We start from the raw sequence: 22,120 nt of genomic DNA on the forward strand, positions 1-22,120 counted from the left end.
CAAGAACACTGAAGTCATGATTAAATATGCTTACAATACGCGTTACAATATTATATGTAGGCTTACAATACTAAATGCTTTTAAAGCAAATGCAGTCACTGCAGAACACCAGCCTTATTTATAATATTAAATAAGATGGCCAATGTTCATTTGTTATGGTTATATTATATTATATATATATATATATATATATATATTATATAATATAACCATAACAAATGAACATCTGCCATCTTATTTTTTATTTTTTTTAAATAAATGTAAATAAATGTAATTTATTACGATAAAAAAAAAAGGTTTTGAACTGCTGAACTGAAGCGCAGAGACAGCACAGACAGTCTGAAGCATGATGTTTACCTGTTCGATTTATTTCAAGATGTGACCTTCACCTGTGTATTCCCGTTCCCAACAGCTTAAGAAATCAGACATCTTATTTACAGCACATAGTACAGAAACTCATCATTGAACTCGGAAAAAAATAATAATAATACACCACTTTACTGTTAAACAAAAAGATTTGCAGAAACTCACTTAAAGATCTTGAACATCCAAATGTGTCTTTACCCTGCTCAAGATTTCCTCGGTATATTCGTAATCAGTGATAACCAGTCGGGATTGTGCAAAAACCTGGGTGGAGGGTGTGTCGGGGCCAACGAAGTAAACAAAGTGTGATATCTAAAAGGAATTCATACTATGTAACAATACGGCTGATTTCTCTTTCAAAATCTTAAATTAAGTACAAGGATGAAAAACTAGTGGTAAGAACAAGGAACCTAACTAAAAAGAACCAGAGTGTGTTGACTGCCCTCATCGTGATTTCATGATTTCTGCAGCATATTGACAAGATCATACAGACCATCAGATTTCAGGTTGCATTCGCAAGCCTTTTAAAACTCTCATTCACGTTTCTAAACTCGTAATTGCATTAAATCACGGCATGTGTGAGCGGTCTCGTTGCCAAACAGTCAAGTAAAATGCAAACAATTAAACTCTAAGGCATCATGTGAACTAAAAATACATAAATCAAGCTCAGAGAAAGAGCATCTTTCCCACACTTACAACAAAAACTATGAAGCGGATCTCTGAAAACCCTGGATAAATTACCATACAAAGTTAGATAAAGATACACAACAGAGCAAAGAAGCAAGAATACTTTAGTCATGATTAAAATGTTTGTACTCACAATCACATACACTCAAGTCCATTGTTTGGGTCTCTTTTAGAGCGATGATTTGAGCGCTATGTTAAAAGAAGCGGATTACAAACAGCATTTTTCTTGTGAGGCCGCACATACACACAGATCGACCTGCGTTTGTCCATATTAACACAAGGTCAACATGCAAGGCATATGTAAAATACATCCCCCGATTTCAAATCAATACATTATAACACTTTTTAGGGCTGACAATTAAAAAAAAGAGGGAACATCTGTAGCACTTTTTTGCATAATTGGGGTTAAAATGAAAAAGTACACAAAGTGAACGCAACAAAATAAAAACCTAAATTTAAAAATGATAAAATTAGCTTTTGTAAGCCACTTTGCTTTCACATTCTTAAGGACCGACACCTAATCAAAAGGAATTAGGCAAACCCCACCGAGAATTCTGGGATGGTTAGAGGAGGAAGAAGAAGAAGAAGAAGAAGAAGAAGAAAGAAAGTGACATTCCAAGAGATCTAATTTGTTCCTTTTACATCCTCTTGTTAAAATCCCTGGGATAAGATGCCGGGTTCCCAAAACGTGTTTGCAGACACACTCTGTTTTGCTGGCTAGTTTAGACTTGATTTGTGAAGGACTGTCTGCATGTATCACGGCTTTAATCGTGTCCCTGCTATTGCATATCCTGCCGCAGACTCACGAGTACATGCAACGCAGCATGCTTGTGCAGTTGAGCGCAGGGTCTCAGAACCGTTTGCATGGGGCGGAAATGGCCCATGGTCACTGTGGAGTATAGGTCATACGGGTACCATCTTCAGGTTTTATGGGCACACGTGATCATGGGCGGCCGGGGTGGGGTGCTTTTAGGCAGAATAAGGGGGTTTCTGGGCCAAACTATAGCTAACCCCAATGTTTGGATCGGGGTGGACGAGATAATGGGGACTGTGATTATACGAGTCAGTCATAATGAAAGGGGTTCATGAGGTGCCCTGTCTCTTTTGCTGCTGCGCTCGGATCAGCTCCAGTTGCTTCTTGCACTGCTGGAAGTAGGTGGACAGACTCTTGTTCTCCTCTAGGAGCTTCTTGTGCTCCTGAGCGAGGCGACATGCGTTCTGCTGATCCTTCTCGTCCTGGTCCAGTTCTGCTATCAGCTCTTTCCTGTAGAGATGGACAACAGACATCAGAGGAGGAGGGAAAATGGGTTAAAAAACAAAACAGAGATTTTCAAAAGTACCGGTAGTTTGGAGTCTAGTTTATCTGGTATTGTTGGTTTCGGGCGTTTTCACATTTGGCTCATTTGGAGCATTTGTTTTGGAATCTGGCACGTTTTGACCCTTTGTTAAGGTTCGTTTAGAAATGTGTAACTAATACACATTGTTATGCTTTTCAATGCCTGTTCCTATAGACTGTTTATTTTTGTACTATGTGTAATATAAAACAGCAGCTTTATCTTTATTGTACATGACATCTTTGTATATATTTTTAAATGTCTACTTGAACAGATGATACTCCTGTTAGGTACCTACAATGCTTCAAGCCCAAAGATGTGTATCTTTGTTCTATTGTTTTTAGGTTATTTTTACCAACCGGTTTTCTTTTTTTATTTGTTTAAAGGGTAAGTTCGGTATTTTACACTTAAAGCCCTGTTTACAGATCGTTTCTGATGAAATAGAACGGTTAAGATTAAAATTTGGACACATGCTGCTGTCCCGAGAATTTTAGGTTTCTTTCGCTTTCCCCAAAACCTCTAGAATGGGTGTAAAGGTGCACTGGAACAGTCCTTCATAAAACGCATTAAACTTTCGTTTACAAAGACGTGAAACTCACCGAGTGGTCAGGGGTGTTCACTGATATGCTCACACAAAAATCGCTGCAAAAGATGCTTTCCAACAGGTGTTTTACCATTCGTTGTAAAACTGTGGATCTATTTTTCCAAACGTCTCACACCCGTAGATTCTTCCTTTGAGAGCTTGAATAATAGACACTCCAGCCCAGTTGGTGGCGATAATGCACCTTTGCCAATTGCAAGCAAACCACTGGCATTTCATTGAATACACAGAAGAAGCAGAAGAAGAAGTGGCGGAGTAATACCGTACCTCACACGATTCTTCCTTTGAGAGCTTGAATAATAGACACTCCAGCCCAGTTGGTGGCGATAATGCACCTTTGCCAATTGCAAGCAAACCACTGGCATTTCATTGAATACACAGAAGAAGCAGAAGAAGAAGTGGCGGAGTAATACCGTACCTCACACAGCTCGTCCAATACAAGTCAATGGAGTTGGACAAAAACTACGATAAAACCTGTTGGAAAGCATCTTTTGCAGCGATTTTTGTGTGAGCATATCAGTGAACACCCCTGACCACTCGGTGAGTTTCACGTCTTTGTAAACGAAAGTTTAATGCGTTTTATGAAGGATTGTTCCAGTGCACCTATACACCCATTCTAGAGGTTTTGGGGAAAGCGAAAGAAACCTAAAATTCTCGGGACAGCAGCATGTGTCCAAATTTTAATCTTAACCGTTCTATTTCATCAGAAACGATCTGTAAACAGGGCTTTAAGTGTAAAATACCGAACTTGTCCTTTAATTAAAAGGATAGTCCAAACAAAGAGTTTCGGCCATTGACTTCCATTGTATGGTCAAAAATATAATGGAAACCTAAGGGAACTGAAACTGTTTGGTTACTAACATTCTTCAAAATATCTTCTTTTGTGCTCTGCAGAAGAAAGTCTGTCATAGAGATTTGGAACGACATAACTGAGTAGTATCAAGTAGTGTTCACTTTGTCAGCTATTTTTTAATTTAGTCTTAGTCCTGTCAAATGTACATTTTAGTTTTTATATTTAGTCAACCTTGTCCTGTTTTTGTTTTTTTTATTTTTAGTTGACTAAATGTCTGGGCATTTTAGTCTAGTTATAGTCAATGAAAACTTTACATTTTAAACTGCATTATGGTTAAACTGATAATAACGATTATTTTGCTCAAAATTATCACAATAATTGTTTTGTCAGAATTTTATTTTTACATTTCATCAGAATTATTGCACTTTCACCAATAAGCACAAATCAAGAGAGTCACCTGATCTGCATGGTTTATTTTACCATCTCTAGTTTCTTGATTTTATAAGCTTGGTTTAACCAGTTTTATATACACTGATAAAACAAGAAACTTCTCTCAAAAATTAAATCCATTCCAATAATTCCAAATTACATCAATGTTTTTCTAACATCAAAAACAACAGCAAAAAGAAAGAAAATTGTAGTACAGAGGTTGGTAAGTACATTTTTTTGCAAACAATATAGTCGAGATCCATGTTTGGATTTATTACAGTTTATCACTGAGAAGGTTTGATCGCATATTTAGTCGCAGTAAACGCACAAATGATTTTGGTTTTTGAAGTTTATATTTTTTTTATATAGTCACAGTTATTGTTAAATGTCCTTATTGTCGTCTCATCTTATTCATGATGAAAAAGCTCGTCAATAAACATTTTTCGCCATAGATTTCAAGGAATGTAAAATGTCAATGGTGGTATGAAAACCCTTGTGTTATTTTTGTATTATTTATATTATTTACTATTATGGTTTATATTAATATTTTGAATGAGCTTTTAATTTTTGTATTTTCAATTTTAATTTTTACGTTTAATTTTTTGTCATTTTGTCATGTGCTTTTGTCATTTTCATTAGTTTTTCATATTACTATTTCTTTTTCATTTCTGTTCAGTTTTAAGGCTGATTTATACTTCTGCGTCGGACCTACGCCGGAGCCTCTACGCTGTAGGCAACGCGTTGGTTTTCATTTATACTTCTGCGTTGACGCGCGCAGAGGGAGCGTGTGGAACCCGAGGGAGCGGTCCTAGCAGACCAATCACAGCGCTTGCGTCCGCGTAGAGTTGACGCGTTGTTACATTTTTGGAGAGGTGCACGTCAGGGTACGCGCGCTACACACAGCCTACGACGTAGCTACGGCGTAAGTTCGACGCAGAAGTATAAATTGGGCTTTAGTCTTTCTTTCTAGTTAATGATATTAGTGCTTCAACTTTAACCTATTTCAGTTAGATTGCCAAGGCAAAATTTCTAATTGTCGTTAGTTTACATTTACATCTAATATTTTATTTCAGATTTTATTCGATCAATAAAGATTAATAAGATAACCCTGAGCCACCCTAGTTCCTATTGTACATCCTGATGATTTGATTCAGATTCCTCAGACTTACTTCCTCTGTATGAGAAGAGCGATCTCAGTCTGCACCTTCAGGTACTCCTGTGCCATCTTACAGTGCTGCTCAAACACTGCCATTGATTCTTTGGAGTTTGGACAGGGGGCTAGAGGCTGCAAACAAACACAGATTCATTCATCAAATGTCACCTTTTGGCTAATTAATCTGAAATGCAAAAGTGGTATTTATACCAGTCATGGTCTGAACGCCAAAAATATCAAAATGTCTCACTCTCAATTTGCAGCCATGTATTTATAACTGAATTGCACCATATAAATAGCATAAAAAGGCTGGTAAAACTGTAACCCAGACTTGATTTAATTAGAGGCCTGTTTTTACATCTTGTGAACCTTTTCTGAGTGGAGTGATACCACAGCACCCTGGAAACAAAACCATCCACACCACAGATATAGACCAAACATTTCCATACACATGCAGTCATACTTCATAGTATTCAATCATTTCACATTTTCAGCTTATTTTTGGTGGACAGAATCATACCAAAATATTCATATCGTATTGGTCACATGTGAAGTGTGTACCTGTAACTGATGGTCCAGGGTCAGGTAGGCCATGGGGATGGAGTTATCTGAGCCATTGGTGTCTACAAGAATGAGGAAAATCGTTTTAGTAAACATCTAAAAACCTTGCATTGAGGACAGAAGATCTGAACTATTCCATCTGTATTTATTCACTGGTTATTTATATTATTTTGATATGAAGAGTGAAGAAGTCTACGCAGAACAGCAAGTGTTTTTTTTAGTTTGTTGAGTAATGCTGTTATAGTAACTGTGGTAATCGGCAGAAAGAGAGTGAGGGTTGAGCAATAAATAGCCCAGTCTCATCTCAGTCCAGGACTGCGACTGTCAGACAGAAAAGCGTCCTAAATCATTGATGCCGCTTACGTAATGTCTGCAGCTCTGCCTGAGCCGTTTACTGTCACTGATATAGATTTACAAACACACTGAGGACGTGAACTTCGAGGTCAAACTGAGGGAACATTAAGTGTTCAGAAATATCTTAACAAAATGTCACAATCTGCAATGATGTAATTCCAAACATGCTCATAAAAATTCATCAACTATTATCCCAGCTTATTGGGTTATTATATATTTAGAGTGTACTCACACTAGGCACAGTTGCCTTGTACCGTGTCCTGGCACGATTGTCCCCCCTCCCCACTCCCCCTGCACTTAACATTCTGGGCCGGAGCACGCTTACGTCATTTACGATGCAACTTTTTGTTTTGAAGAAAACAGAAAGAAAAGCTCTTTCGCTAATAGATTTATAATTTATGCTGTGCAGCGATTTGTACTTGATTGTGCTGCACGTATCAGAAGATTATTACGGAGGCAGCTAACGTTGAAGGAGGAATTTACAGCTTTACTCGCAAACTACAATTCCTGTTCAATAATAAGGGTGAGAACCAAACCCGTTTATAAACCTAAATATACTCGATTTAATTTAATTAAATGAAAAGTGTACAGTCCAAATAGCAATAGAAGATGTTTGCTGTCGTAATGATGATAGTAGCACACACAAGAGTAGCTGTTCCGTGCTCTGGTGCGGTTAGCGATCACACTACATGCGTACCAGGCCCGAGCCCAACTGAACCATGCCAGATCCCACCTCTTCCAAACGGGCCAAGGACGGTTCAGCGAACCGCATCTGGGCACGATATGATCACACTAGTCAAACGTGCTCGGGCACGGTTCAGATCGCATTTACACCGGTACAATTCTTACAGGAACTCGTGTGTGATGGTTAGAAGGAATACTTTACCTGTCCTGTCTGGCGTAATCATCCTCACACTGGGGCTGGATGATCTGCTGTTGTTTCTGCTATCCTGTGATTGGTCAAACAATATGGCAATTATAAACTTGATGATAAAAGCTTAATTTTGGAATACTGTGGATTCCAAAATGCTGTTTTTGCACCCATCAAGAGCACTGCAGGAAGGAGATGCTACAGTTCCTCTCATAAATGGAAAGTATTACCTTAATATTACCTATTACCTCACCTTAAAGAAAGTATATAGCCGTTTACAATTACGTGATCATGAGTGCAACATCCTTACAAATCCTTTCTGAACCCTGAGGCCATTTCTTGAAGATCTTATATTTTGCAAAAATATTTACAGCTACAAAACCGTTAAAAAGTTTGGGGTCAGAGTTTGCCGTTTATTCAGCAAGGTTGCATTTAAAACTGATTAAAAGTGATCAAATAATGTTATTTAACTATTTTTTCTATTTTTTAACTTTCTATTTATCAAATAATTCTGGGGAAAAAAGCCAGGTGCTGAATAAACTTTTGGTTGAATCTAGACCCACAACACCTCAGTTTCATATTATAAAACAGATCTTACGCCCTCTTTATTTTATTTGATGAACTATTGTGTCCTCCCAGTACATAAGATGTGAGAGCTCTTATTTCACATATTTTTGTTACTTGGCAGTATAAAATGCAATTGTGAATATTGTTTGTCACACCTAAACTCTTCCCAGTTCCTTACACATCGCACCACTGAAAGTGTGAAATTGAAGCATCTTACCTGACTGGACTCCGTACCAATGGCAGGAAGATCCTGCACTGATCTGCGTCTATGAGGCTCACAGGTCGCTGCAAAAAGAGACGAGACATAGAGAAAGGAGAGAAAAGAGGAATCTGATAAGTCTTATTGGTAGTGCATGAGCTCTCGTCCAACGGCTGGAGCAAGAGGGTTGTGACACCCAGACAGCTGCACTGATTAAATCCCCAACTCACTACCATGACAGAATCTCTTCTAACGTGGCCGTCACGTGACCAAACCCCTCATGAGGCCATCGCAACTCTCACACACTCCACACACCAAAAACAGTAGACCACAGGCAGCTTGGCCTGCATTGATTGGACAGCTCCTATCATGGTTTGATGAATGTTTATTTGGTTTTGGGAGTTGATTAGTGTGTATTTATGGAAAATGAAGCAGCAATGATGATAGGAGCTGTACTCTTTTAAAAGACAACACAAGTTTACTAAAGAAAGCCTATTCACAAACACTCACACAAATCACTTTATAGACAGACTATAACTCAGGTAAAGCATCTAGAATAGCACCAGCAGAAATTAAAAGCAACCATTACCGACAGACTGGGACTTACTAAATACTATATGTCACTATACATGATGCAAATGATTAGTTGGAATATTCCAGGTTAATACAAATTAAGCTTTATGAACTTTATCTGTGGCAGACAATAGAAAAAAAATACACTTGTCTTAAAAGTCTGTAATGAAATAAAGCAAATAAAATGTAAAATAGAAACTGTTCACTGTTTTGAAAGTACAGTCTAACAATTTAACTGAACAGGTGTGACAGAATTGCTAACTACCCTGTGGTCTATGCAAAGTCGCATTCAATCTTTTACCTCATGTTATGCCTAGCTAAAAAAGTAAACCTGATTATTCCTCTGAGGATATATGGAAGGAATGTGACAAAACTATTCGTAAAGCAAAACTCCAACCAAAGCAGTTTTGTTGGTAACATATAACCATTTAGACAAGTAGCCCTACCTCAGTTTGACTTAAATTCATGCAAGTGCTTTCAAAGAAATAAATAAAAGTAAACAAATACATTAATTTAAAAATAAAAAAGGCTGCCAGCTTCTACAAGGCTTCTATTGTACGTTTATCACTGTAAATGCATTTTAAAACCTGAAGGAGGAGTCAAAATTATTGTCTGTAGTCATCAGCTGCATGCCACAGATACTGTTCATAGATCCTAATTTGCATTTAACAAATAATATTCCTTCAATGTCTATGTAAACTCTCTTATACCACGAATCAGCCCATTCAAGCAAACAATGAAAAAAAAAAAAGTTACAACAAAAACGGTAGAAAAAAACAAAACAATAATAATACTCTGATGAATATGGCCCTAACTCTTTTTATTAATAATGATAGTTACTGATGAGGTCAATTCCATGTCAAAATGATTATGAGAATAATAAAAAATGATTGACAGGCTAACAGCATGCGTGCAGGAGGGATACAATTCAAATGCCAATCAGATTTTCTCATTGTTACACCAAATTAATAACCTCTTCATCATGCAACTCCTGCTTTGAACTTTTTTTTCCCACTCCGCAATCCTTGAATGTCTCCATTTCCTTCAGCATTATTAGGGATGATGATAATAATAGCGATGACCCTAAATGTGAAGGAGATTTATCGCAACCACTGAATTAATGAACAAGTTAATGAACTTGTGTGTATGGAGGGAAGATAAAAAAGCTGAGCATTTGGCGACATCCTTTCTGCAGGCGAAACAAGGACGAGCACGAGCTAGTGTACGACCACTGAGAGAGAGAAAGAGGGAGAGACACACAAACACACATGCTGGCAGATGTTCTTGCACCTGCTACAAAGCCAAACAGGAAGACTGAGGGATGGCATATCAATCCACATCCACATCTCCACCCTCATCCACCACGCATGCTTTAAATCACTGCTTATGGGATTTTCTTGATTATTTTTTAAACAGAATATACAAAAGGTGCCTCTAATGGTCAGAGGCAGATATGAGGATGGGGTGTGAAAATCATTGCTTGCAGGACACCATAATCAAAAAAGCAAAGAGAGATGAGCAGAAGAGAGAAAGAAGAGATTGTAATGGGTGTTACTCCAGGATCACTAACCACCGTCAAATCTGACAACATTTTTTTTTTGGGGGGGGGGGGGGGCTGGTGGTGGTGTTAAACTAGCTGGAAATATATCCCAGAAATAAGATTAATAAACTGACTGACTCTGGATTTAAAATAAGGACAGAGTGAATCAAACGCCAATCAAATAATCATCTAGAGCAGGGGTCAACAACCTTTTTTATGCAAGTCATTTTTTAAGTTGTTCATTAATGGACCTAAATTTCCCCAGCATGCACCACAGCATGAACAAATCAAGCCACACTTCCTGACCAATGAATTTATTTGATTTTTCTAGTCTAGTGACAATTTTTTTTTTTTTTTACCAAGAATAACTATAGAAATTTCCTTGCCCTTTTAAATTTTTTAATTTCCATTATTTTTCCTGACACTTCTGAATGTTCCTAATATTTCCAGCTTATCCAGGACCATGAGAACCTCTATTGCACGTCTTGTGTTGATAACTTAAGGTACATTATGCAACTTTCTCTTGTTCAAAATTAATAACATTTTAATGAGTCAATACATCAATCCTTCTTCCAAAACGGGCTATAAACAACAAGACCTAGCGGGATGATTTTCACAGGAAATTTTCACTCGCCCGTGTGTCTCTCGTCATATCCATAAAAAGAGAAAAGTTGCTCCGGCCACTTTGACGCATGTATGGTGTGGGAGTGGCATAGGTTAGTTGTCACTAAAACACAGAACAGAAGAGAGTCTTCTGGCAAAAGCGATGCGGAGATGACATTTTTATTACTCAACAGGTGAGTGAGGTATTTTATTAAACAGAGTTTAAACAGAGTTCATAGTTAAGCATTATCTATTGTGAAGAGTCATTTCATTATGGTGGAATTTATTTTCAAGGAAGTACCGCGTCCACTAATAAGTTAGCTTGAGGCTTTCCACCTAAACTGGTCATATTTCTTAAGCCTATTAGTGAATGTTTTACAAGCAGTGGGATACACACTCATCAGCACAGTCACGCAGAGCCGAAGCACAAACAAAACAAAGCTCTTCTGCAAAATGCATGCAGTTGTTTAACCACTAGACGGCCAAAAGATACATGGTGTACCTTTAAAGTGCACCTCTTCTCTAAATTATGTGATTTTGAGTGTCATCATCGCGTTTTGTGTGGCATGTTTAGAATCATGTATTTAAAACACAACTCCCTGTAAATCTCATTAATACTTAAGTATTATTAAGTGCAAAAAATGTACCATATAAATTAAATCAATTACTTTATATAAATGATTCATAAATTCACTGGACAGCAAACTTGTACGATTTGTCTAATGGATCTTTGTGGTTCACCTGGAGTATATGGGTTAAATACGGCTCATAACTAACCACAAGGTTACGACCCCTGATCAAGAGTACAATCCACAGCACAAATGCATGTGTACAGAAAGTGTTCAGATGAGGATCTTACATTGTTCTTCTACTCTCCTCAAAATGAAAGTCAGGCTGACGGGGGATATATGACATTCAGGAGTAACAACCAATGCGAGCTTGTGCGTCACAGTGACGCCCTTCTCTGATTAGGAGCTGTTTGCTGGGAGCGCCTGGACTCCCGGTACCTGTGATGATGATCTTGGGAATGTCCAGAATGGTGCCGTATGATGCCGTTTTACGGTGACCTCGCTTATATTGTGGACGTGCTGCAAAAACACACATACAGACGCGCATGTAGCGACGAACACAGGCATGCAGACAATGTGTTTACTGAGACAGAGACAGAGAGAAAGAGTGTGGTGCAGACGTCAAAGCAGACTGGGTAAGGGACGTCACTCCAATCTTCTGCTACATTAAGACATACATGCAACATATATACACACACATACAGACACGCAGCACATACATCCATGCAGTGGCAGGAAGCCTGATGAACTAGTGACTGCAGAAGGACAGATCTAAGGAGGGATGGAGATGCCATGCAGCTCTTTGTGTCTGATGTGTGTTTGGGCGCACTGACTGAGGTCAGCGGTACACTGGGTACTAGTGTACACACTATTCAGCCAGTGCAAGTACAGAAAAGTGAGGTCAATGTCTATAAAAGGGATATTGTTAGTGGTGTATATTCTTTGTTAACATATCAACCTGAGGAGAAAATTGACAATAGGAATAGGAAAGTGTGGAGTTTACAAATATATCAATATGTGTCTACTGCAAGAGAAAAAAAACCTCAATGTTAAATAAGATCAAATGATGTATAAACTGTCAAATGTCGCAAGGAATTTCTGGGTAGGTATGAAACTTTATGACAGGTGTTGAAGAAACATGTTACCTGCGGGAGCAAAGGGTAATCTGTGCTCCAGTTCGGAGAGATCGGCACTCATTCGTTTGCTGTCGGATGAAGCCAGACAATGTGGCCTGCCAGAAAGACTCTCTACGCTGCTGCCTCTGGAGAGAGGGTGGCCAGGCCTTAAGGGGTCGCCCTGAAATGCACACAAACACGGATTCCACTTTTGAGCTTTCTTAGAGGACACAGTCTTTGTGTGGTGGTGTAGATTGTTTATGCGTTACCTTTGGTTTATATGGGAACTTGATGGTGTCGTTGCTGCCAGGTGAGTTGGTGTGCTCCATGTTGATGTCGTTCTTGTTGCTGGTACATGTGTAGTCTATATATGAGCCTGGATTAAAGAGATATGGCATTCTAATGTGAATTCAGAACACATTTCCACATACACTGCTGTTCAAAAGTTTGGGCTCTGTACATTTCTAATGTTTTTGTAAGAAGTCTCTTATACTCACCAAGGCTGCATTTGATCAAAAATACAGTAAAAAGTGCAAAATATTATTGCAATTTAAAATATTTCAAATATAATTCATTCCTGTAATGAAAGTGTTCAGTGTCACACAATCCTTCATAAATCATTGTAATATGCTGATTTGCTTCTCAAGTAACATTTCTTATTATTATAGAGTTGAAAACAGTTTAATATTTTTGTGTAAACTGTAATTTTATTTTAGGATTCTTTGATGAATAGAAAGTTCAAATGAAAGGCATTTATTTGAAATAGTAAAGGCTTTCACATTGTTAGAAAATATTTCTGTCAGTTTTGATCACTTTAATGCATCCTTGCTGAACAGAAGTAATAATTTCTTTCAAAAAATTTAATCTAAACCATTTGTTTCCCATCCACACACTAAGAAAATGATTTGAATAAAATAAAATGAACCAGCCATGAACAAGTATTTATTATTCAAGCCTATTTTGTTATTCTGTACCTGTGCTGGCGGCAGAGTTACTCTGGCCTTCATCTGAATACTGATATGGGTACTGAAGAGGCTCTTCTGATCCTGGGAAATACTAGAGGGGGGAGAGAGGGATCAGACTGAAGAGGCAGATTTAGACGCAAAATAAGACAGCCAGGAACATTGGAATAATTTGCCAGGCATGCTGGCGGTGTGGCATTACCCTCATGAGGTGGCTCATAATCTTCACTATCTCCTCCATGGAAGGCCGCTGCGATGGGTCTTTGGACCAGCAACGATTCATCAGACTCTCTATGGGCTTCGGTAAGTTCTTAATGAGAGGTGGTCGCGTGCCTACAGAAAGACAGATGACTGAAACTCCTAATCTTGAACCTAGACGATCTCAGCAGATTCTCATCATGACATGGAGCACAAACAAGCGCACATAAAACTCACCGCGGTGCACAGCCCACATGATGCGGAAAGCAGGGCCACCAATTTCATCGAAGGGCTTCCGCCGTGTGATCACCTCCCAGAGAATGATACCCCAACTGAACACGTCACACTTCTCACTGTAGTTACTGCCTGCAACACACACATACAGAGAGTAATCACCTACATGTAACAATTTCCTGAATAAGGTCCACATTCTGGTTATAAGATCCAAAGCTATTGTCACTACAAAACCACAAAATTCTTCGAATGTTTCTGTGAAAGAATTATTATTGTATTATTATTATTATTGTATTAAAGTTTTTATAATACTTAAGTAAGGAATGCCATTGCCATGAATGTGTTTACTTGTGAATTACGCTACCATTCAAAGTTTGTTCAAATGAATACTTTTATTCAGCTTGGACACATTCAGTTGCTCAAAGGTGACACGAAAGACATTTATAATGTTACAAAAGATTTCAATTTCAAATAAATGCTGTTCTTTTGAAAATTGTATTCAAAGAATTCTGAAAAAATTGAGCAGCACAACCGTTATGACAATACTAAAAAGAAATGTTTCTTGACCAGCAAATCAGTATATTAGAATGATTTCTGAAGGATCATGTGACACTGAAGACTGGGGTAAAGATGCTGAAAAATTAGCTTTGCCATCATTTTAAAATATAATAAAAAAAAGAACAGTTATGTTAAATAGTACTAATAATTCTCAATACAAACATGTACTACCATTTTACTGTACTTTTGATCAAATAAATGCAGCCTTATTGAGAATAAGAGACTTGACATAGCACTAAAACACAAATAATAAATGTGGCCCTTATAAAAAAAGAAATTATTTTCAGAAATGATTTTGAATTATCACTCCACAACACAAGGTGTGCACCAATACTAAAAGGAAATATTTTATATAGTTTTCTTTTATTGTTAGTTTTGTGTGGTGGATAAACAATGAAATTTACTTATATATGACATTTTTATATAATTATAGATGTTTAATACAGTAAAATATAGACCTAAATTAATTTGGTAAATAATTAATTATTCTACGTTATGGTTGATTTTGCGTCGAGCTGCCCAAAATAACAACATAGAAGCAAATAGTACCACACACCATACAAAATGAAAGCTATTTCCCAAAAGTTCATTTTCTGCTGTCCAGGGTTGCAGAGCCTTTATCTTGTCGCTCCTATTTTGAACAGATGAGCTAATTTCCACTCATGCTGCCCTGGAGAGCCTTAATTGCTGCTCTTATTATTCTTAAATTACAGCGCCTCGCACTAGTATGTCTTTACGCTGCCTTGCTCTGGTCTTCTGATAATACTGTTGTCAGCGTGGCAAATGAGGAGTGCGGCATCTCCTCCGCTGCCAGTGCTAGTGGAGTAATAACATGGGATTTCTGATCCTCCCTAAACAAACAAGATAACAACCTGCTCCTAATTGAGGTTTCCTCCGACCCCCCTGACAGCCACGTGCCCCTGAATGTGTTTGGTAAAATTGAAACCCATTAGCGGTTGATTGCAAACGCATGCATTAAAATATAATGGTTTCATCCATCATATAGACCAGGAGCGTTCAGTGACTGGTTTTAGGGAAATATTTGTACGAGGGTTAGTGAAGCCTGAAGTGGCATATGAGAAGACAAGTAATAAGAAAGACTGGTAAAAAGGGTGAAAAGGAGAATCGGAAGTCAGTTTTGATCTTCTGATACAATCAAAAACAAGCCAATGATAAGCCAGTGACTGTTCAAACATGAACAAAAGTTCTTGGAAAGCTCCTGAAACTTGCCTTCAAACACCTCTGGGGCCATCCAGGCTGCGCTTCCCTTGTTGTTAGTCATGTGTGTCTGGATGTCACATGCTGTCCCGAAGTCACAGATCTTCAGTACAGTACCTCCAGCAACCAGAAGCAGACTATGAGGAAAAAAATATACAAAAAAGATTAACAGAGATGTCTCCAAGAAGAAAAACATGTCCCTCATTAGTAAGTTGCTTTGAATAACTAATTAAATGTAATTTCATGCGACTAATTAGTTTGAAGCCACAGGAAAATGATTGCTTCATGGCACCAAAACAACATGTACATTCCCGACCCCATCCTGCTAGTGTATGCCAACTTAAAAGATTGTATTCGGTTAGTCAGCAAGTAAATTCACAAGGTTTCAGGACAAAGCCTTTTTGGTTAAACAGAACATTCACACTACCATTCAAAATGTTGGGGATGTTTATGAAAGTCTCTAATGCTCACAGTAAAACAGCAATATTGTGAAATATTACAATTTTAAATAACTTTTCTATTTAAATATCGTTTTAAATGCAATTTATTCCTGTGAATTTTCAGCAGCCATTACTCCAGTCTTCAGTGTCATGATTCTTTAGAAATCATTCTAATATGCTAATTTGCAGCACAAGTTTTTCTTATTTTTATTTATTGTCAATGTTGAATAAAAAAAGTTAATATTTTTCTGGAAACAGTGATGCATTTTTATCAGGATTCTTTATTGAATAGAAAGTTGAAAAATTATTTTGCAACCTTGTAAATGTTTACTGTCACTTTTGATCAATACATCCCTGATGAATAAAAGTATTCATTTCTTTCAAAAAACACGATGGTAGTGAATGGTACTTGAATGGCAGAGTACATCTTGAAGGTTGAAGACAAGAGAAAGAAGAAGTGTGTGTGTGCCTTAATACTTAATCAAGAATTCCATCATGAGAACATTAACAGAGCACATATTTTTTAAATACACTTCAGTTGGCAATATTTTGAGCAGAAATACAGGTATACACAGATGACAGTTAACCAGTTACCAACTGTGCTTTAGTCCAATTAAACACAGTTAAAGCACTTGTGAACTGTTCATGTGGGTTCAATTTATCAAAAGTAAGTAATAACCCAGTTCTTCCAGAGAACTTCATTCTAGGTGTCTGGGAGAGAAGCCAGCTGACCATTTCCATGGTGTGCTGCCAGGGATTTTTACAAACAGTGCCTCATAAATAACCAGCCCTGGCCTGGACAACACAATACGCTGCCATGTTGTAAGTAATGCAGGGTAAGACTCCGAACATACGTCCTCTGACACCTGGACCAGACAGCATTTATGAGCGATGGCAGTCCTGAATGATCCAGTAATGTTTCCACCATCATCAGTCAGAAAACAGTCAGCACATGTATGAGTTTACACCTGGTGTTAATCTCAGGTGATTAGATTGCAAATAGTCAGACAAGACTCAATGTAACCAGGTATGTTTAAAACCCTTAGCTTGAATTAAATGGTAAGGGAGAACTTATATGCCAAGGACTAAATTTAACAAGCACATGAATGAGGAGAAAAGGGAATTCTCATGGGGGTTCCAGTGACATGAGGCAAGACAGTGTGATGAGAGAAATGATGGAGGAGCATACTTGGGAGGTTTGAGGTCCCTGTGAATGAGAGCCTTTGGTTTCATTCCGTGGAGATATGATACCCCCTGAGAACACTGCAGGCACCAGCTCATGGCATGAGATGCAGTGTAGTGAGGGAGAGGCTCTGCACCGTGCAACACTGTCAACACAGAATACAGTCATAAATACAAGCAAACATTTATGAGATATCAATCATTTGCTCACTTGTGAAACAGCTTATGTGCTTGGACAATGACTAGAACTTTAGCACTTGCTACTACCATAGGCCAGGGATAAGGGATACATTTTTAACTATTTTTGAAATGCAAAGTTCCATGGAATCAAAGAATGTGTAAAATTGCACTGCAAAAAAATACTGCACCAGACAATATTTTGTGATGCTCTGAGCATGTATGCACTTTTGTATGTATATACTAAAGAGTATTTTCCCATTTCTGTAAATTAATTCTACAACAGAAAAAAGAAAATATCTGATTTGTCCAAGTACAACTGGAGGCAAAGTATTAAAACGACAAATCTAATTTCATTTTATTTAATCCAATTTTATAACTGCAAACCCAATGCCAGCCTTAAAAGTCCTTACAATTTGTAGGCAAAAACTTTTAAACAAGCCAAAGTGATTTTTCAGAGTGTGATTTGGCCTCACACCAGTAGTTTTAAAATAATTAGTCCAAAGATGTCTAGACCAGTGGCCTTTTCAAAAAAGTGTTGCAAAGTAGCTTATAATAGAATTACTTACCATTATACAATGAACCCCCCTCTGCATATTCCATCACCAGACATACCTGCAGTAAGATCATTAAACTTGTTACATGTTTCTTATCACAGAAACAAAAAAAAAAGGTTGGATCATAGCAACACATCTGAATCAAGTTTCACGATCATGATCAAAATCCACTCAATAGCAACATGTAGAGACTTACAGGGTTACTGCAGGAACCATACAGCTTCACAATGTTGGGATGATTTACACGAGACAACTGGCGAAGCTGGATAGAGAGAATGGAGAAGATGGCTTTTTAAAATAAATTAGACCAAATGTCTGTTTAATCAGTATATGGACGGTTTGTGTTTCTGACTACAGTAGTTACTAACGTGAACAAATGAAACATATGGCAGTACCTCAACAATGAAGGCATTTCTCTCTGATTCACTTTCTATAGTCTTGATGGCCACATCTCTGCCTTTCCACTTGGCCTTGCACACAACACCAAACGCCCCTCTGCCCACCACCTACAAAACACACATGTATGAGAACATCACACAGAATGAAGGTACACATTCACAAACTCACAGCACTGCAAAGAGTTCAAACAAACCTAATATAAAGGGTAAAACTCAGAAACTGAAACATTACACAGAACCACATCTACAACAGTGCAAAAGTGTTTTGTAAAAAATAAACAAAAAAAATGGCAAAGACTTATTTCAGTAGAACACACTTTGTACACCTTCAAACACACTGTGGCTTGACAAAAACAATGAAAAACATAAATAATGACGTTAAAAATAGAGATTAGGTGTAGTGTGATACAATGTCAAGTGTCCTAGTTATAGTACAGCTATCAAGGGAATGTTTGCAGGACATTTCCACACTATTGTCAACGTGTTTATTAACTTTATCATGTCACTCACCTCTTCCACCTCAATATCAGCATATTCTATCTCCTCAAACGGGTACATAGGCGGTGTTTCCAGCATATCGGCGGAGGGCATTGACATCGCTAGCTCGCTAGCCAGCTAATCATTAAAACAAAAACAACTGACTTTACAGTCTTAAAACTTCACAACCGAACCGTTTCAGAATAACAAAGGCAGCTGAAGCACCCTTTCCTTCGACGCGGCCTGCATTACACAAATATAGGTGTATGTTAAGTCACTTTAAAAACTTGTTTAGCGGCTAACGAGCTAACCTGAGTGTCAATTTAATCCGTTAGCCAGGCGGCTAATAGGCTCCGAGACAGATTAAAGTATGTCAGACATGCCAAACGACGGAAATGTTGTCATTCAGATAGGGAATACGCCCTAGGGTCTCTGAGAAGTGCAGTTAAGGTAATCCCATCGACATAAAAGCGCTGGCTGTGTGTGTTAGCGTTAGGCCGCTTGCTGGCTCGCGCTGGTGCGGTCGATGGATCTCCCCTCCGCGCAGCGCTCACTCCACACCGCCGCTGCCGCTCCGCACATCGGCCTCTCTATGTGCCCGAAAATACCGCTCGATAAAACCTGCTTTACGTGTCCCGTTGACCAGGACAAAGCATCCGAGCCATCGGATGCGGGGCTAGAACTTTACAGCTCTCTGCTCCATGGGCTCGTTTGTTTTTCTTGTTTTCTGTGGGGGTTGTTTAAGCTCCAGGAAGTGTGCGCTCTCTTGTATTGTGCCCCCTCTAGTCCATGCCAACTGAAATGTCTCCAAGATTGGAGTCAAGGAAGGCCTGCCAGAATCATTTCCAGTCGTTATAACAGAGGATTCGTCTTGATTTTAATATTTATCTGGGTGTGTATTCCTATAGAGAATAAGAAACGGCTCAGTTTCATTATCCTGATAAGTAGCATCCTTACTGCACCAGGTAACGTCAGTTGCATGGAGGCCAACCGAAAAGACATACATGTCATCCTTATTTTTCTCTGAAGAATGAAAAACTGTCATTTTATGTATGAAGCTGTTATTTATTAATCAGCATGTTTAAAGATAAATGTCTATGTTTGGGTTCAACTGCTTCCATTTGCTCATTTTTTTTTCCCTCTCACTCAATTTGTCAACACTGTCAGGTATTTATTCTTAAAATTGGGAGAAATATTTATTATAAATATTGACAAGATTATTAAAAAATATCTAGAATTCACATCAATTAAGGAATGAATTTCCAAAATGATTTTCAGTTCTTTAATTGTCTGCACATCCATGCAATCTGTCAGCATTGACAAGATGATATTTTGCACATCACACATAGGCTATATTAAATGTTAAAGCAATGGAAATTATCTAAAAATCCTGAACAGTTTCTTATATGGCAGAGTTGATATGTCATGATTGTGACTGAAAATATAAAGAACAATTGCTTGAAATGATATTAGAAATCTAAAACTCACCTGAGCCTGTGCGATGTTTGAACTCATAGCAAGTAAAATATGGAAAAAGAGCAATCAGGAAGAAGGCTGACTTAAATATTATTTATAAAAAAGGTTTTGTCAACAACATTGTGAACATCTCTCATTGTGAATCAGTGGTTGGCATGTTAAGCCCTTATCTGAAATACAGACCTATTTATTATTAAAAGGTGTGGAAAACTATTGTGAATGATGCTTAATTTGACCTTAAGTGGCTTTACATGACCAGTGTCAGTAATGAGGTTCTTCTCTATGCCTAGGTTTCATAGGGGAAATAGTTTGATCCAGACCTCACCGCTGGATTGTTTGAAAATAATCATATTTTATAGGTAAGTGACCACACCACATCAACGTCTCAATTCAGTATGTTATTGTTGATTCATACTGTATGTCTGGGGACTTTATTTATACAGCTGTTTGTATAATTGTGTAAATTGTTGTCCCTTGTACTAACACCTGTCTAAAAATCCTTTGTGATCCCCACCTATGTAAGTGTATTTGTACAGTGTTGTGTTATCAAACTGATCAACGAATCAAAATTGGTGAGCAACCTGATCACATGCCCTCGGTGAGCTAAATATAAGCCCAGAATTTCAACCATCATTTCATGACAGCTGAAAATGATCCCTATTCATCACTGGAAAGAAACACTGCTGGAAAAACATAAACAACATTCGTTCATATGCAAACAAGGTTACTGAGATGAAGTAACCTTTCCAGCGGTGCGCTGGCCTCTCCAGGGAACTGATGACATCATTTCCACTGTGGGTTCCATGAAGTGAGTAGTGGTGCAGGTCTGTCTCTTTCATTTAATTTAGATAGTACGGGCAGGAAGTGGAGGAGACCGAGGCTAGTTTTCAAACGTTTTACCCTGATGAATATTTCTCAGAGTATGTTTATTAATCAATTTCTGTACAGGCACATACTATAAAAGAAATTCCATTGCTATTGCCCAACAGGCCCCACTCCACAGGGGGCCAGGTCTACCCAATTATGAGCTTGGTCCACCCTGGCCCCACGCCAAATAACGACCATTGCTAAATTGATGTGATGTTCAATTCAGCTCCATATTTTGAGACAGGCTGCTCACTGCAAAGCCCTGGGTGGAGCGTGAAGTCCAGCTCACCCTCTCTAGATGTACTTTGGGTGTATTTGGTGTAGCTAGAAGGTCCAACAACACCCTAACGCTAATAACGCTATCCCTCCACCTATTAGATCGACAGAGGTGTAGCTGGACTAGGTCAAGCTCAATCCATGCGTCCAGAGAGGAGGAGCTGGACGTCATTTGTCTCTGCAGTGAGCACCATTTGGATTTTGAGGGAGATCCTGCTTTTCAGCTGCTTGGTATCAAAAATTGTTATATGCTTGTTATTTAGAAACTACAAAGCAATAGGCTATTAGAATGTGACCATGGTCATCATAAACATTCAAAACATTCAAAAAACGGTCAAGTGCACACAAAATTACATCAAAACGCCCATTAATGCTCGTAAGCACAGTCTTAACTGAGTTAAAATAAAAAATCAATGAACGGAACAGTTGGAAGAAATCTTCATGTGTGTCATATATCCATGTATTTGGTCCTAAAGTGACAATAGCTCAATATACCTGCTGCTGTCTTGTGTCATATGTTAATTAAAGAAAAAAGAAAATTGGCACTAAGGGGCCTAAAGTGTGCCAAGAAAACATTCCCCACACCATTACACCACCACCACCAGCCTGCACAGTGGTAACAAGGCATGATGGATCCATGTTCTCATTCTGGTTATGCCAAATTCTGATTCTACCATCTGAATGTCTCAACAGAAATCGAGACTCATCAGACCAGGCAACATTTTTCCAGTCTTCAACTGTCCAATTTTGGTGAGCTCGTGCAAATTGTAGCCTCTTTTTCCTATTTG

At 38.2% G+C, this 22,120-nt stretch overlaps 1 protein-coding gene across 5 annotated transcripts; it reads right to left on the reverse strand.

Moving 5' to 3' along the window:
* Positions 1-347: 347 nt before the first annotated feature.
* map3k7 (mitogen-activated protein kinase kinase kinase 7) lies at positions 348-19,694 on the reverse strand. 5 transcript variants are annotated; one of them, XM_081378804.1, is made up of 17 exons: positions 19,025-19,522; positions 18,747-18,851; positions 18,234-18,344; positions 18,035-18,100; positions 17,851-17,896; positions 17,112-17,250; positions 15,495-15,619; positions 13,710-13,838; positions 13,477-13,607; positions 13,287-13,368; positions 12,582-12,688; positions 12,343-12,493; positions 7,931-7,998; positions 7,162-7,225; positions 5,922-5,983; positions 5,377-5,492; positions 348-2,314 (listed from the first exon to the last, which is right to left on the reverse strand). In XM_081378804.1, the coding sequence occupies exons 2-17, from the start codon at positions 18,831-18,833 to the stop codon at positions 2,134-2,136; spliced, it is 1,665 nt and encodes a 554-aa protein (XP_081234930.1). In that variant the 5' UTR covers positions 18,834-18,851; positions 19,025-19,522; the 3' UTR covers positions 348-2,133. The 5 variants fall into 5 exon arrangements, with proteins under 5 accessions (XP_081234930.1, XP_081234927.1, XP_081234926.1 ...); XM_081378801.1 differs by adding an exon at positions 11,636-11,716 and having other exon boundaries at positions 18,747-19,522; XM_081378800.1 differs by adding an exon at positions 11,636-11,716 and having other exon boundaries at positions 13,710-13,834; positions 15,491-15,619; positions 18,747-19,504.
* Positions 19,695-22,120: the final 2,426 nt, after the last annotated feature.

This window comes from Scardinius erythrophthalmus, assembly GCF_964197995.2.
Source record: "Scardinius erythrophthalmus genome assembly, chromosome: 11".
Classification (NCBI taxonomy): Eukaryota; Metazoa; Chordata; class Actinopteri; order Cypriniformes; family Leuciscidae; genus Scardinius; species Scardinius erythrophthalmus.